The 17251-nt window shown below is 42.1% G+C and overlaps 1 protein-coding gene across 3 annotated transcripts in view; it reads left to right on the top strand.

Moving 5' to 3' along the window:
• Positions 1-17251, top strand: part of nckap1 (NCK-associated protein 1) — a 94255-nt gene that overhangs the window by 56788 nt on the left and 20216 nt on the right. For all 3 annotated transcript variants that reach the window (XM_037680561.1, XM_037680553.1, XM_037680545.1), the window contains 11 exons: positions 420-557; positions 701-749; positions 5826-5982; positions 6077-6133; positions 6592-6688; positions 9386-9492; positions 9609-9741; positions 11904-11985; positions 12099-12157; positions 15820-15965; positions 16067-16199. In XM_037680561.1, coding sequence (XP_037536489.1) covers positions 420-557; positions 701-749; positions 5826-5982; positions 6077-6133; positions 6592-6688; positions 9386-9492; positions 9609-9741; positions 11904-11985; positions 12099-12157; positions 15820-15965; positions 16067-16199 — 1158 coding nt within the window. The remainder of the gene's footprint in view (positions 1-419; positions 558-700; positions 750-5825; positions 5983-6076; positions 6134-6591; positions 6689-9385; positions 9493-9608; positions 9742-11903; positions 11986-12098; positions 12158-15819; positions 15966-16066; positions 16200-17251) is intronic.

Genomic DNA, 17251 nt, shown 5'->3' with positions numbered 1-17251 from the left:
TTGCAACAAGAACATTTAGGTTTACTTATATTCCCTGTTCAACTCCAGTCAAAAAATACACTCATAGGAAATCTACAAACATTCACTATTCAAATCCATCAGTGTTGGGGGCACACTGCTTGTTAGCGTTGAAAACATGTAGAAAATAAAACTATCCAAACATTTGTTGTAATCTTACAGAATGTACCAGAATTGTTTGCACTTCACACAAAAATATTCCCTAACCTCTCAAAAAACTGAAAATTTCAGTATGACAGTGACGTTTGAAATTGAAACAGTGGAAAATGCATACATAAAATGCTGTTCTGTCCATTAGATGTCATAAGATATTGTTTGTGTCGAGCAATATTTCGTTTTCTGCCTATTCAGTTTGAAAAATTCACCGCAGTTTGTTGTTGTCCGTCCCTCCTCTCCTGCAGTCCCTGTCGGAGGCCTTGATCAGCCTTCAGGTGGTTTATCCCAGGAGGAATCTGTCTGCTGACCAGTGGAGGAATGCTCAGCTGCTCTCTCTCATCTCTGCTCCCTCCACAATGCTCAACCCGGCTCAGTCAGACACGGTGAGTACCACAACAGTCCCACTGTGTTGTACACCTTTGTTTTTTTTTGTTCCCATAAGAGACGTTCTAAGGGTTTCTTGTCATAGCGTCTCCTCTTACAGAAAAAGCTCTCTGACAAATCCTCATGTTGTTTGTGTCTCCAGATGCCTTGTGAATACCTGTCTCTGGACACGATGGAGAAGTGGATTGTGTGTAAGTACTGCATTATTTAAACCTAAAGCTGATAGAGGGCTCCACGGTGTAACAAGTTCACTCACAAATGTGACTAAAAATGATTATATCGAGTGCTACAAATGTTTTTACCTTGTTCTAGTGGGTGCACCTAATGATTCTCCTCTATTCTCTGCCTCTGAAGAGCAGAGCCATAACAGCAGAGAAGCAGCAGATCTGACCCTCTAGTCCAGTGGTCCGATTCAAATTTAGCGATGGAAAATTTAAAATCCAGAGTTAAGGTTTTTCAGCCTGCAAAATGTCTTATTGAGCCAGCCAGCAGGAAATCAAGCAACTGAAACGTCAAGAAAATCTGCGCCATATAAAACGAATTACTTAAAATTTAGCACGAAGTGCACAAATAAAACGAGGTAAATTTACATTTTAACAACCGGTCTGCATCCAGATGGAGCTTCATTTGGGTCCACATCGTGGTGCAACATTTGGGGTTAAATGTCTGACTCGTCAAGCATGAGAAGACGTGATTGTCAGTCTAGAAGCAAACTGCCTGCTGAAAGGCTAAGACGGTCATCATGCACTTCGTTTACTGCAAGTCAAAGGTGGACATGGTCAAGTGTCGACATTTACAACTAACAACATCTCAAGGAAACACATGTTGTGTTGGGACATGTTTGTCCACTTCAGTAGACCCCTCCCTCCAGGATTTCAGACTGCAAAAGTCTGTGGGTGGAAGAGGAGAGAGAACTGGTAGGATGTTGGCACTCACCCAAACATATTAAAACGTGAAAGCAGTATGAAAAAAGAAAACTAAAAAAACAACTGAGGCTCAGATTTAGGATTATTTTGTACGTTTTTGCAGGTGTGATTTTGTCTTTTCTCCCTCGTCTGATTCACGGCCCGTTCTGCACCCTCATCTTGGCGCAGCTGTTCTCTGCGTTGGTGCTTTTCGTCCACATTTAAATTAGTTAATATGCACGTGCTGGCATCTGATCCTCAAAACACAGCGCAATTTGCAACATGCATTTAGCATCAAACATTTCCCACCTCCTGAAACCATCAACTATCAGTCTCTGAAGAAAGAAGCGAGAAACAGCAGCACATTCTCCATGATCCAGAAGGTATTGCTCATTAGTTTTTAGGTAAAAAGCAGAGAAGGCAGATATAATGTCTCTTTTGCCAAATGGCTGTTTTTAAATAATTAAGGTTTATAAAGAGTTTCATGCAGTTTGAGGAGCATCTCTGTACTTCATCCAATAAAACAAGAACTAAACTGTGTTTCTCTTTGTCACGTCATGTCTGATGTGTTTATGGTCTTATTGTGCACAGAGGACACCTGCATTCCAAATCAAGTGCAAATTGTTCACACCTGCTAATCTAGATAGGTGTGTTTGCACCAGCAGATAATTAGTGCCGTTTGCTTTTTGAAGATGAGGCAGCAAGGAGGAGCAGAGTTCTAGCTAACCTGGAGCAGTTGGCACTGCTGGTGACTCTGGGCCTGAGATATTAAAAAGACAAATGAAATCTGTTTAACAACATGATAATACAAAATAAGGTTTATTTTGACTGTGAGGACTGTGGTTTCTGTGGTTGCAGAAGCAAAAACTGGTGTGGGAGGAATTCAGAGAAGCCATAGAGAAGGACTTTTGTTGGCCTTGAGGAGAGTTTAGCAAACTGTTTTAGTGATGCAGAAAGGAAAACGGGACCATGTTGCTAAGAGAACCTCACTAGCTATGTTTACATGCGCAGAATTCTTTGACCGGATTGAAATGTGTTCTGTTTGAATAATTCAAATGTATTGTTTACATGGGCACAATCTGTTCATGATGAGCGTTTACATGCAGCGGGCTTTGTTCTGAACAGCAGTACTGACATGCGCAGAGTGGTAAACTCTCCTTAAAAAAACACCGAAGAAGAAGTTCTACTTCCGGGGTGAACGTAAACAAACCTGAGCACCCAAAATGGACCCGCGACAAGTTTTAATGACGGTGGAGACGTAACTGCACTCCCTGACTGAGCTACAGGTAATACAGATCATTTTGAGCTCTTTCAAAGTTTCTAGTATAAATGTTGTCGCTCACCGACCAGTTTTGCTTCCCTGACATGCTAATATTATTAGCATTAGCCAGGCGGAAATGGCAAACTCGCACATGCGCAGTCAGGTCAGTTTTTCGCGATCAGATAAAAACGAACAGATCAAGCATTTACATGCGCACCGATTGGGTTACGGATCGGCGTAAACCACCCGTTTCGTTCTGATCACAAATTATATCGGATCGCGCCGAATACACAAAAAATAACCCGAACGGAGTGTTTACATGACACTTTTATTCCGACCGGCCATTTGATCCGGTTACTTATGTCCATGTAAACATACCCGCTGTCAACAGAACCACTCTGCTAATAGGACCGTGCAGTTGTAGATGTCTTTTTTTTTCACTTTTGGTGCCTTGTTTTTTTATTTTTTTGTTGCATGTTTCGGTATTGTTGTTTTTTTTGGCGAGTCAAGACAGTTCTTCTCGTCCTGAGCATTTCTTTGCATTGTTGACCTTATGTTGACCTGCATAACAAATAAACCAAACCTAAAAACAAGCTCCATCCCAGGCTGTGCTTGGCTTGTGTGGAGAACTGTTGATTCGGTATGAGGATAGTGTCCGATGTGGGAAGCATCAGTTAAAGTATCTCCTTATATGGCCACCATGTCCACCTTTGAGGATGCAGATTCTGAGGAAACAAGTCCACTACCATAGCAGAGGTCACCGAGGTATTTAGAAAGCCCCCTGGTGATAGGGCGCCAGAGCTGGATGAGATTCTCAGGACAAGAGAGTTCCATCCATCCATCCATTATCTTTACCCGCTTCTTCCATTTTGGGTCATGGGGGTCGCTGGTGCCCATGTCCAGCAATCACTGTGCGAGGGGCGGGGTACACCCTGGACGGGTCGCAAGTCCATCACAGGGACACATAGAGACAAACGAGACAAACAACCATTCACACCTAGGGACAATTTAGAGTTACCAATCAGCCTAACATGCATGTTTTTGGGCTGTAGGAGGAAACCGGAGCACCCGAAGAAAACCCACACATGCACGTAGAGAACATGCAAACTCCACCCAGAAAGGCCCCTGGACTGAGGTTTGAACCAAGGACCTGCTCGCTGAGAGGCAGCAGCTCTACCAGTTGCGCCACCGTGCTGCCCACAAGAGAGTTCCAATTTAATTTATTTATTTCTATGGCGCTTTACACAACCACGTTGATGGTGACCAAAGTGCTTAACAAAAATGGTAATTAAAATGACAACAAGTTAAAAGCAAGAAAAAACACGATAAAATAACAAAAAGACAACCATAAATGTCAACACATATTTAAGTACTAAAAGCCTGTTGGAATAAAAAAAAGTCTTCAGCTTCAATTTAAAAGGGCCAAGTTCAGTAATCTGATGTAGCTCAATTGGGAGCTTATTCCAGGGTCGAGGTGCGGCTGCAGAAAAGGCACGGTCACCCCTGCGTTTATATTTTGTCCTTGGAACAGAGAGCAGTAGCTGTCTGACCTCAGAGACCTGGAGTGGGTGAGGAAACTTAACAACTCTGTTATATAAGGAGGAGCGAGGCCATTCAGAGCTTTAAAAACAAATAAATGTTTAACATCTATTCTAAAATGGACAGGAAGCCAATGTAGTGAGAGTAAAACAGGTGCGATGTGGTCCCGTCTAGGAGTGTTGGTTACAAGGCGAGCTGCTGCATTTTGAACAAGCTGGAGGCGACTCAGTGATGACTGCGGTTCACCGACATACAGAGCGTTACAATAATCAAGTCTAGAACTGATAAAAACATGAACAGCCTTCTCCAAGTCGCAACGGTTTAAAAAGGGGTTGACCTTTTTTAGAAGGCGTAAATAAAAGAAATCCAGACTGGACAACAGAGGTGATATGTTTGTCAAAGTGTAATCATCACAGAAACGGAGGTTTTGGATGGAATGATCCAACGGGTTTTCAAACGTCAGATTCAGGAGGGGCGGTGTGCAGAGCTGCTAAGGGGCTCAGGAGAGTTACACTTCTCAGACTACATGGGTTTAATGGATCTGGAGAAGGTTTCTGACCATGATCCCTGAGGCAATCTGTGAGGGGTGCTGGGAATGTACGGAGTGCCCGGGTCACTGTAGGGCTGTCAGGTCCCTGTATAACCAGGAGCTGTGTCGTTCTTGGTCCTAGAGCAGGGTTCTCCAGCAAACTGAGAGGGTTAGTGTGTGGTTAACTGAGTCCTCTTCAGACTTTATCAGTCTGACAGTTGGTTTATGAAGATCAGCACAATCTGATGCAGAACCTCAGCTTCAGGTTTGGTTTATTTATCATTTGCAGATCAATACAAGGTCAACAATACAATGAAATGTTGAGGTCGAGAAGAACGGTCTCGACTCGCCAACAAAACGGCAACAACAAATACCAACGCATGCAACAAAAATGCACAAACAAGGCTCCAAAAGTGAAAAAGCAGACATCTACAGCAGCATGGTCCTGTTTGCCGAGTGGTTCAGTTAGCAGTGCGGCCCCGTTAGCAGCATGATGATAATAATGGCCGCAGCAGCTGCCCTCCCACACTGCCCTCCAGAACCAGGTTCGGCAGACACAGAACATCCCAATTTTCCCCATGGAACCGAATGGACCCGTAGAGTTCGGTCCGTGCAGGCAGATGGAGGATCATGGAGACAGCCGTCATGACAGGCCTGAGCCCGAGGCTGGAAGGACTGAACCACGATGGCAAGGCAGCGACACAGAACACTTCACGAGTGTGTCGCAGCCATACTCGTAGTGTGACTGAGCAGTGTAGGCACAAAAAAGTTAAAACAAAAACAACTGGAACCAAAAAACGATCGGGTCGAAGCAGAGCTCCCGTCAGTGCTACCATTCTGCAGCGCACGTGACATCACTACCGTAAAATAAACTGGTGGAAAGTTTGATCATATAAATGTTATGCCGGTGCACCCAACTCAAATAGTGATGCATCAGTGCAGCTCGTGCATAAAATTAGTCCAGAGCCCCGTGAGTTCTAAAAGAAATAAAACTGTGTTCCTGATGTGGCCTTCCTCCCTGTTCTCCCTGCAGTTGGTTTCATTCTGTGCCACGCGATGCTGAACAGCGACGCCGCGGCCTTGTCTCTGTGGAAGTTGGCTCTGCAGAGCTCCACTTGCCTCTGTCTGTTCAGGGATGAAGTCTTCCACATCCACAAGGCTGCAGAGGACCTGTTTGTGAACATCAGAGGGTAGGAGCGTCTGCTCTGCAAACAGTTCACCACTCTTTCTGGGACAAAAAGTTTCATATGAGCTTTATCTCGTCTTTCCTTTTTGCATTTTTAGATACAACAAACGCATCAATGACATCAGGGAGTGCAAAGAACAGGCGCTGTCTCATGCGTAAGTGTAAATATAATTTTGTTTGTATTCCTTTCATGATATCCTTAAAATTTAATCCCTTTTGTTCCTTAAACAAAAAAAACAAAAACATTTTAGAGTATTTTTCCCTCCTCTGCCTCTGGTTTCTGTATTATTAATCTATGTTCCCGTTTTTTTTAGACTTCACTTTTTTACCTGTCATTGTAGCTCCCCCAGCTGTGTCTTTCTCAAAGAGTCTGGCGCCGAAGCATCACCTTCTTTACGTCGTTTCATCCTCCCGTCTTTGTCTCATCTCAGCTCTTATCCTCATTACTTATGCTGTCTTTCCCTTTCATCTCCGTTCTCGTTGTTCTGCCGTCAGTCATCCTGTGCTTACTTTGCGTCCTCTCTGGGATTGTCCTGGAAGTGTCAAAATGCAGTAATGCTGCTTGTGTTCGACGCTTTGCTCTGACACCCTACTCCTGTCTGACTTTCTTCAGGGGCTCCATGCACAGAGAGAGACGCAAATTCCTCCGATCTGCTCTGAAGGAGCTGGCTACGGTTTTAGCCGACCAGCCTGGACTCCTCGGTCCAAAGGTAACTCTGAATACCTCTTTAAATTTTAAAACTGACACTCTAAAACCAACTGTTTGTTAACCCAATAAAATAGTATTGCACTGTTTCCATAGGGGCTGGGAGTAAACTTGCAGCAGATCTTTACATGTTAAAGCAGTTTGGGTTGCACAGTGTTTTGATCCAGCCATTTTCTTTACCCGCTTCTTCTTTCTGGGTCATGGGAGGCTAGTCCCTGTCACCAGCAGTCTGAGAGGCGGGGGCCACCTGGACAGGTCTCCAGTCCATCATAGAGACACACAGAGACAAATGAGACAAACAACCGTTCACTCTCTCACTCACTTTGACCGAATATATTTAGTCCCAAATAAATCTTAACATTCAATTCAACCTTTATACAGGTTAGTTCCCACTAAGCCTCGAGGACTCATTTACAAGAGAGACCTGTTACATACAGACATACAAAGTGTCGTATTTTCCACCGTACACGTTGCACCGCCTTATAAGTCGCATCAGTCCATATATGTCTAATAAAGTGGAAAAATCCATAAATACATCACTTCGCCATATACGTTGCATCTATTATGCGTCACCGCTGATGACCCGGAAATGTGAGCAGAACCCAAAAATGTGGGCCGGTGTTGTGCCAAAAATCGATTGGCTGCCAAATGGCGGCCACGGGAGCATGCACAGGAGGACTTCAACAAGATTTTAACAAGATTAACACCTAAAACAATTATTTGTTTGCTCGACTTTATAGTAAAGGTGTATCTCAGTTGAACTTTTACTTAATAAATGCACTTTGACAGTCAAATCAGCTGCATTTCAAAAGTATTTGCTTTATTGAGCATGGACTTTGTTATTTGCTTCCTCGGTGCTCCGGGAGCACACAGAGGGAGGAAAAAAGGAAGGAGGAACGCTGCGCATTTCTTCAAAATTTAACAAGATAAGCACCTAAAACAATTACTGGTATTTGTTTGCTCGACTTTATATAAAAGATGTGTCTCAGTTGAACTTTTACTTAATAAATGTACTTCAATAGTCAAATTAGCTGCATTTTGCCTTGGTGGTGCAGCAAAATGAAGCTGATTAGACGGTTGCTCCAGGCAAACTGGACGAAGGTGGCTTAGTGTTTATTATCATTATTAGCCACTTTTACCTATTACATGACACAACTGTTTGCCATACTGCTCGAGTGCCATCTAACGGCTGAAAATGGTGGTGTTCAATGAATTAAATCATCACATCTCAGACAAAAATTGGTTTATAAATATGGGGAAAAAAACAAATATGTTCTTTGGTGTATAAGTTGCAGGACGTAAATTATGCAAGAAATGTAACTCATAGGGCGAAAAACACAGTAGGTAAGGAAAAGAACATGAGAGGATGAGGGGAGGTAAAAAAAAATAAAAAGTGGCCTGCAGTGTTTCCCCTAGTTAACTTGCCATGGTGGGGTGCTCATCTCATGTATGATTTTTGTTGATGGGGAGGGACGGAGATATGTCTGAGTGCAGCTTGTACAAACAGTTTTTGAGCGGGGGCGGGGGGCGTTCAAAATGAGGGAAGAGGTGCCTTTAGCTTTTTAGCTAGAGAGCCTGTATTTCGTGCCGCTAGCTTAGTGCTATGTCAGTTCTAGGTGGGGGGTCAAGTTTGGTTTGGTAGGTGGGGTGCTCAGTTCTGTTGACGGGGTGGGGCACCCCGCTTGTATAATTGTAGGGGAAACACTGGCCTGCCATTCTCAGAAATTGCGTCCAGCTTATGGCTTAGCTCACAAAGCATCTGAGTCTGGGCGCTCGATACGCAGCACATTCCTTCACACATGGGAGGCAGCCTCAGAAATGCCAGATCCGCTGCAGACGTCTTCCGAATTTGTCGGTAAGCCAGAAACCCGCTGAATCCAAAAAGCAGAAATCCCACTACCATAAATCCAATTATGTATGTGTCTTCTAAATATGCATATTTTTGGTCTGTGGGAGGGAACATGAGTACCTGGAGTTTCTTAAAACATTTATATTCTACTTTAAACGGTAACATAATTTAGCAAAATAAGCATGTTTTGTAGAGAACTAGTTGAACTTGGTGATTTAGATCAGTGAAGCCATAGTTCACCAAATATGAAGTGTGATTCTGTAGAAAAGTTGTGAACAGTTATCATCTTACCTGTCGTAGAACGACCTTGGTTTGGAGGAATACATTAATTTTGACGGGACTGACGGGCTAATGGCTGTTCTATGTGGGGCTAAGACCAGAGTGGATTTCTGCCATCCTAAAATAATAATCACCACATTTTTAACGAGGGTTCATTCTAATGCTGCTTCATACGTCTTAACACAATCACCAATTTCACATCCCACAGATATTTACACAAAAACTGAGGAAATTTCTAATGATGAATAGCAAAAAAATATATACTTTTACTGAACTATCTGTGCAACGTGAAAATGAGATCAGTGTATAAAATGGCTTTTGTGTGAAACACTATGAAATATTGTAGTCATTTTAAGACTACGTTGATCCAGTTGGGTCTTGACTCTCTTATCCTGTTAGTTGAACTCTGTTTCTCCAAACAGCTACAAGAGAAAATGCTGTTTTTCACAACTTATTCACAGAACTCTGTTTTAAAATGTCTGAACCAGTGTTCCCCCTACCTAGTTTAGACTGTGATGTTTGTCATTCCTGCTGACTTAATTTGTTCACATCTCTTTGTTTCTGGCCCTGCAGGCATTATTTGTGTTCATGGCATTGTCGTTCGCCCGGGACGAAATCATCTGGCTGCTTCGACACGCCGACAACATCCAGAAGAAAAGCACCGATGATTTCATTGACAAGTATGCACAAGCACGCAGCTGGACACAACCACATGCACACATCTGTTCATGCAAGTTAACCTCTTTATTGGGTTGCTTGTGTTTTTTTAAGTGAAGCTCTGATGTGATTTCTGCAGACACATAGCAGAGCTGATCTTCTACATGGAGGAGCTCAGAGCTCACGTCAGGAAATATGGTCCTGTGATGCAGAGATACTACGTCCAGTACCTGTCTGGATTCGATGCTGTGGTTCTGAATGAGATGGTGCAGGTAAAAATAAGAACGCACATGCAGTGTGTCGTTGTTGTACACAGACTCACATTTATAGTATCTCTACTGAAATAGTGTTGTCTCTTTGCTTTTATTCAACATTTTTGTGGAATTGGAGAATAAGTCAATATTTCCCCTACCATTACACAAACATTTGCAACAAGCTACATGAGTTAGCATGCTAATGACATACTCGTCATCAGTGTGACCAACTGAATGTAAGCTATTCCTAAAAACTACATTACCCACAAGACATCGTTAGAAAATAGGAAGTCAGGTCTGGCTTTAACATCGCTTCTGATCGGTCAGCACCAGCGTTCTATAGAACACATTTATAGAAAAATATAATATATTAGATGACAGTACTGGTCCTTTTTTTTTTTGTCCCACTTCTGGCGGAGTTTAGAATCCTAATTAAAGTGATCTGGTGTGAACGTTTACTTTGCCTCCTGAATGTTTCTTGTGGAGCTGATAAGAAAGGAAGACGCCATTTTTTATCTTATCGTAAAGGGAGACACCATGTTTTTAAGGTGTGCAATATAATTGCTCAAACATAACAGTTTTCTAAAGAGGAAACGTCAGCTCCCGGGGGGCTTGGGGGCCCCTGATTTTCTGTTTATTCTCTGTTTCTCAATAGGCCTGTCACGATAACAAATTTTGCTGGGCGTTTAATTGTCTCAGAAATTATTGCGATAAACGATAATATTGTTTGAAATTTGACAATAATTAGTAATTATTGTCAAATTTAAGAAGAAATGTGAATTTATTTTGCATGTAGTACCTTTTTTGACCACTGGATGGCAGTATAAGACTGTTTGAACTGAAGGATGGATAGCAGTGTTTCCCCTTGATGACTTGCCATGGCGGGGCGCTCATCTCATCCTTGATATTTGTTCAAGGGGGGTGGGGGTGGATAGAAACCCGTCCTAAGCTGCACAGCGCGCTGTTTAAACCAACAGTTTTGGGGGGGGGGGGGGGAGACACAGACAGCTGCACGCTGTTTGCACCAACATTTTTAGAGCATGGTGTGTGAGAGTAGAGAGACAGAGACACATCTCAGCCACGCACTATCTGAACCAACAGTTTTTTGGATGGGGGTCGGTGGGGGGAAAGACGGACGCACATCTGAGCCGTGCGCTGTTTGTACCAACAGTTTTCGAGTGGCGGGGGTGTGTTCAGCGTGAGGGTTCAACATGAAGGAAGAGGTTGCTTTTAGCTTTTTAGCTAGTGCACCTGCATTGCGAACCGCTAGTTTAGCGTTACGTCAGTGCCGACAGGTGGTTGGGGTTTGGTAGTCGAGGCGCTCAGTTCTGTTGACGGGGCCGGGAGCCCCGCTTGTATAATGGTAGGGAAACACTGGATAGTGAGGGAGTGAGCAGCGTGTCTCTTTAAGAAAAATGGGAGAGAGGCCCCTTGACGTGACATGGGCTGTCTCTCCTTCCTTTATTCGATTCTCAAAATGGCGGACGCTCGGTGTGGTTTGAGCTCTTTAGCATAGCATTTGTCACACAAAGCTTTTAATAAAAAATCAGTAAACAAGTTCTCAGCGTCTTTTTGCAGAGAAAAACAACTTTTTACACAAAGGCACGGGTTTTAACCTGAGTTTTAGAGCTTTGACAACACGGATTGTAGCTTGTAGCTTAGCTTCTCAGCTTAGCTACTTTTAATGATCCAAAAACGCGCTTTTGGATGGTTAAAATGAATTTTAAAGAGAAAAGAGAAAGGAAGGGGTCAGTGAAGAGTAGTGGAGTTGAGCTTTTTGTCATCCAGTGTCTTCAGTAGAAAGAGAGAGACGAAGAAGCGATAAAGCCAATAAATGAAATTGAGGTCTCTCATTTTCATTTATCATGAGATTAATTGAGTTATTGTTTATTGTGACATGCCTACCCCTCAGTACTGCTGCCTTTGATTTTAAAACAACCTACTGACTCTTTGGAGTTAAGTTTTAAAATGAATATAATAACTTGTGATTAAATAAAATATTTAGCCTTGATCTTAAATATTATTGTAAATAAAAGATGTTCTAAAAAGAAAAACGCTGATCATGAGATGTTTCTGTCAGCACCTTTCAGTGGAGAGCTGCCCTCGCTTGTGCCACTTCTCTGAAACGTTCTCAGCTTTTGTTCAAAATATTTTTTTGTCTTTCTTGTTTTCCTCAACAGAACTTGTCGGTGTGTCCTGAGGATGAATCTATAATCATGTCTTCGTTTGTCAACACCATGACCTCCCTCAGTGTCAAACAAGGTTAAACATTCTTTTTCTGCATTAAATGACCGCCTATGAAAACATTCCAGTTATTCTGCAGTGTTTATTTATTTTATTTAGTAATAAACTGTTTTGTTTGTTTGTGTTTTCAGTGGAAGATGGAGAAGTGTTTGATTTCAGAGGCATGAGGCTGGACTGGTTCAGACTGCAGGTATGATCAAATAAAATGCTTCAATTATTTCATGATGCACTTTGATGATGATGATGGTGGTGGTGGTGCTGTTGGTGGTGGTGATGATTATGATGATTTTCCACCAACACACCTCGGCTAACAAATGCACTTGTGCATTTTGCAGCCCTGCCGTACACAAAGATCAGGCTTACAACACTCGTAAAACACTCTGCTTTCAAGAAGCAGCATTTTTTGTTTGTTTGTTGTATAGTAAATTTTTAAAATGTTGATTTAAGTTGTCTGTTTTGTGGTTTTATGCTTTTATCATTGTTGTTTTAAGTCTACCTGTGTTGCTGCCTCGTGGCCAGGTCTTCATTGTAAATAACTGGTTCTCGGTTGACTTACCTGGTAAAATAATAATAATAATAATAATAATAGTATTATTTGTTTCTTCTACCTGAATCTCACTTTGCTGCATCACACTGGGAACAGAATTTGCGAGGGAGTTTCCAAAATGTCTGGAAATGTTTGCAGGTTTTCATCTTGAGAAACGCTTTTCCACATCACGTGGATTTTATTAGACAGTTTTTGTCTTAATATGTTGCTAAGTTATTGCAGGCATCTCTGACCTTTCTCAACACAGTTTTATGTCACTCTGCAGGGATTGAGCTGAATCTTTTTGTGAAATGCCACCTTTTTAATTTAATATTACTGTGTTAAAACTTGTAAGTTGACATTGTGAGCATTGTTTACTTACAATATGAAAAAACTAAATATGTGTCAAACTATTTGTGGAAAAAACTGTTGTCATTTGTAAGATGTAGTCCAAGTTTTACATATTACTGAAAGTTATTAACATAGTCACAAAAACTGAATGTATTAAAAAAAAGTACCAGCAGGTTAAAGTCTTGAAACAACTTGTGCTTCAATGCTCCTCAGAGCTTTGAGAGCACCCAGAAGTCAGGAGTCACTATGAACAAGCTTCAGTTCTGTTACAAATCTGAACCGACTTCATTGTTCAGGTCCAACTCTTTGCGCAGCTGTGAAAACTAACTTGGAAAAAAAAACATGATGTACCATCCAGAGCTTGACCAATATGGATATTTTGGCTATCACAAATACCGATATTGGGAGGGGGGAGGCTAATGCCGATAACCGATGTTATGGCTGAAAATCTTTGAGCTTTGTCCACCCCCAACAATCTGAGTGGAGTGGGGCTTGTTTATTTAGAGCAGCTGTTGGCAACCATTAATCTAATCTAATCAGATCCATGCTGTGATTAGTCCCACAATAGGTTTACAAGTGGTGCACTGGTCATAAAAACAGTCTTTCTAACGTATGTTCACATTTTCTGTCCTCCACTAGTCACCGTAAAGTTATCAAGTGTTACAAAACTATAAATGAAACAAAGAAGCACCCTTCCTGTTCACTGTTTCAACAGTCAGTCTGTATGGTGGGGGTCTAATTAGTACTGACCACAGCAGAGTTTATTTTTCTTTGAAGAGAAGTAAAGATGTCAGACAGACACTGATATTTATATCCTGATGCATGCTCAATAATCCAGGTAGAAAAATCTAAAAAAGATCAATCTGGTACTCTGGACCTGAAAATTTTGGAGAAGGACAAGACGATTGACCGTATTCTGTACCACAGACTGTACCCAGGGGAGACACCACCTAGTCTGTATGGTTTACCTAAAATTCACAAACGAGGTGTACCTTTAAGACCAATTGTTAGCATGATTAACTGTCACTTACAATGTTTCCAAATATCTGGCGTCTGTACTGAGCTGCCAACTAAAGGGATGAGAACACCACATACATAACACCATGGACTTTGTGGATAAGGTGAGGGATGTCATCATGGAGACTGATGAAACAATGGTCTCTTTTGATGTCACATCACTCTTTACGTGCATTCCTGTTGATGATGCAGTAGAGATGGTCATTTTAAGATTAAAATCAGACACCACTCTGAGCAGCAGGACCACGCTTTCCACAGAACAACTGTGTCAACTCTTGAAACTGTGCCTGCAGTCAACCTACTTCACATATGGGGAGCAATATTATAGGCAGAAACATGGGTGTGCTATGGGGTCTCCAGTTTCTCCTATTGTTGCCAACCTGTACATGGAGGAGGTAGAAAAGAGAGCCTTGACGTTCTTTTCAGTGACACAACCAAGTCATTGGTTCAGGTATGTTGACGACACCTGGGTTAAAATTAAATCTCAGAAAGTCCAACATTTTACTGACCACATCAACTCTGTGGATAAATACATAAAGTTCACACAAGAAGATGTAAATAATGGCAGGTTGGCTTTCTTGGACTGTGAGGTCTCAGTCTCTGATAGAGGACATTTGCAAACCGAGGTGTACCGTAAACCCACCCACACAGACCAGTATTTGCAGTTTGACTCCCATCACCCTTTGGAGCACAAGTTAGGAGTCATCAGGACTCTGTATCACAGAGCAGACAGCATCCCCACTAGCTCAGGAGCCAGGCAGAAGGAGAAATCCCACACAAGACAGGGTCTAGAGCAATGTGGATATCCTAACTGGGCCTTCCTGAAAGCAGAGAAGAAACCCAAACAGGACTCCAGTCAGCCAACAGGTGAAAAGGAGGAACCCAGACCCAGACCAGTGGTCATTCCGTATGTTGAGAGAGTATCAGAGAAACTGAGATGTTTATTTTCTAAACATAACGTCCCAGTGGCTTTTAAACCCCAAAATACATTACGGCAAAGACTGGTTCATCCCAAAGATCCAGTCCCCCGGCACAAACAGAGTAATGTTGTGTATGCTGTTCAGTGTCAGGAGGGCTGTGATCAGTCTTACATCGAGGAAACTAAACAGCCACTGGCCAAAAGGATGGCCCAGCACAGAAGATCAACATCATCAGGCCAGGACTCTGTGGTCTACACTCATCTCCAGGCCAGCGGTCACTCTTTCAGGGATGAAGATGTTCACATCCTGGATAGAGAGGAACGATGGTTTGAGAGAGGAGTAAAGGAGGCCATCTTTGTGAAAATAAATCATCCATCATTAAACAGGTGGAGGCCTCCGGGTTCAACTGTCCCCCTCTTACAATGCTGTGATTGCTAGTATCACTCAGCCCTCTGTGAGTAGTACACAGCCATCAGTGTGCTAATGATCCATTGTTAGGCTGATGGTCCTTCTTGAGCATGTGATCAGCTGGTTTTGGTTGTCAGCAGCAAAACTGGTTGTTCCACTCTGAGAAGGTGCTATTTAAGAGACTGAGCTGAATACAGCACCTCAGACTGAGGAAGTCTCTTGGATGAAAGACGAAACTTTTCTACAATTTTTTTTGTTTTGTTTTGTTTTGTTTTTTTGAATGTCCAGAGGACCAGACTTAACTTTTTTAGATACTGATATATATATTTACCTCTACGTTAGATTTATTGTTCTGGATAAAGTTTTACAAAGCAATAGCCTATGCTAGGTTATTTAATGTTAGCTTGCTAACTTGAGAGGCAAGTAGCTAATGACAAGCAGGTTGGAGGATTGAAGAGAATTTATTATTGTTGATTTGTTTTACAGATCAGTTCAAATAATCTTACCCTGCTCTGTTCAGCAAATTGCACAGTATTGCTCCCTGCTTCATCTGTGATGAATGTCAAAAGTGAAACTTAAATGAACAGTAATGACTTAGTGACATACACCCTTTGTTTTCCACTTTTGTAGGCCTACACCAGTGTTTCTAAAGCCAGTCTTGGAATTGCTGATCACAAGGAGCTGGGTAAAATGATGAACACCATCATCTTCCATACAAAGATGGTAGACTCTCTGGTAGAGATGCTGGTAGAGACGTCGGACTTGTCTATTTTCTGGTAAAATGCAAACTCTTCTGTACTTCATACGGGCTCACTTTTCCTTATCTGTAACGATCTCCTTCTGTTTATTTGTTTATTTTATTTTTTTATGTGTGCAGTTTCTACAGCCGTGCATTTGAAAAAATGTTCCAGCAGTGCTTGGAGCTTCCCTCCCAGAGCCGCCACTCCATCTGCTTCCCTCTGCTTTGCGCACACTTCATGTCCTGCACACATGAGCTCTGTCCAGAGGAGGTAAGACCACACACAAACACACACACACACCCACACGCATGCAGATGGTGTCATAAACCCAGTTCTTGAAGGACATATCATACTTAAGATGAAACTTGCTCTTTTGTTAACACCAGGGCTGGATGAAATATAAAGTGCATTTTAAATATGAATAATTTTTCCCTCATGCATTATCAAAAATGACTATAATGAATGTCAAGTATACATTTTAATGGCTTTTTTGTCATCTTCATCTAATTTGCTAGAAGTTTAGTTATTCCCAGCTTCTTTAAATGCATTGTAGCTTACTACTACTCCCATCCTGAAAACCTCAGCAGATCTGTCTCTTCCTCCACCCCAAAAGAGAACTTCAGCAGGCTCTGTGTTTGTGTTGTGAAAGCAAGAGAAAGTTAGTGAGATGGTATATGAACAGGTTTCAGAGGAAAAACAGTGCTGGATGTTTAATCAGCGAGAAGTTTGGATTGTTACCTTGAACAACTCAGGTTGACCACTGAGACTGACTCGGCCTTTTCACCTGGACTATCCTCAGCGTTCCTGATTTAATAAGCTGAACACCATCAGAAGTACTCTGGACTCTCTGAAAGCTACAATTTTTCTAACAGGTGTCAGCATTGTTGTCTCAGAAATTGTTTTTGCACTATTAAGTGTTTAGCATACTCTTGGTTATTCTTAGTTCATATATTAGATCTTATTACTGTTTTTCTTTACAATATATACTTTTATTGGCTGTAAATGGGACTCTGTGTACACAATTTCTTTCCACATGTACCACATGAGATGTGAATGACAACAAAGAAAGCCTTGGTCTTGAAAACTCAAGTGGCTGAGTGAGCGCTACATGATTCAGCCTCATTGAGACTGTTAGCTTATTGTCTGAAGCTGTTTACAGCTAGCATGTTAACAGCATGGCTCAGGAGAAATAATAGGACAAAATGCTCAGAGGATGGACTTGTTGGTCAGTGGGTGGACTTGTTGGTCATGGACTTGTTGGTCAGCGGGTGGACTTGTTGGTCGTGGACTTGTTGGTCAGCGGGTGGACTTGTTGGTCGTGG

The sequence above is a fragment of the Nematolebias whitei genome, chromosome 1, assembly GCF_014905685.2.
Source record: "Nematolebias whitei isolate Nwh7 chromosome 1, NemWhi1, whole genome shotgun sequence".
Taxonomy (NCBI): Eukaryota; Metazoa; Chordata; class Actinopteri; order Cyprinodontiformes; family Rivulidae; genus Nematolebias; species Nematolebias whitei.
The sequence above is the reverse complement of the archived record's forward strand: the minus strand, read 5'-3'. Positions and strand labels throughout refer to the sequence as shown.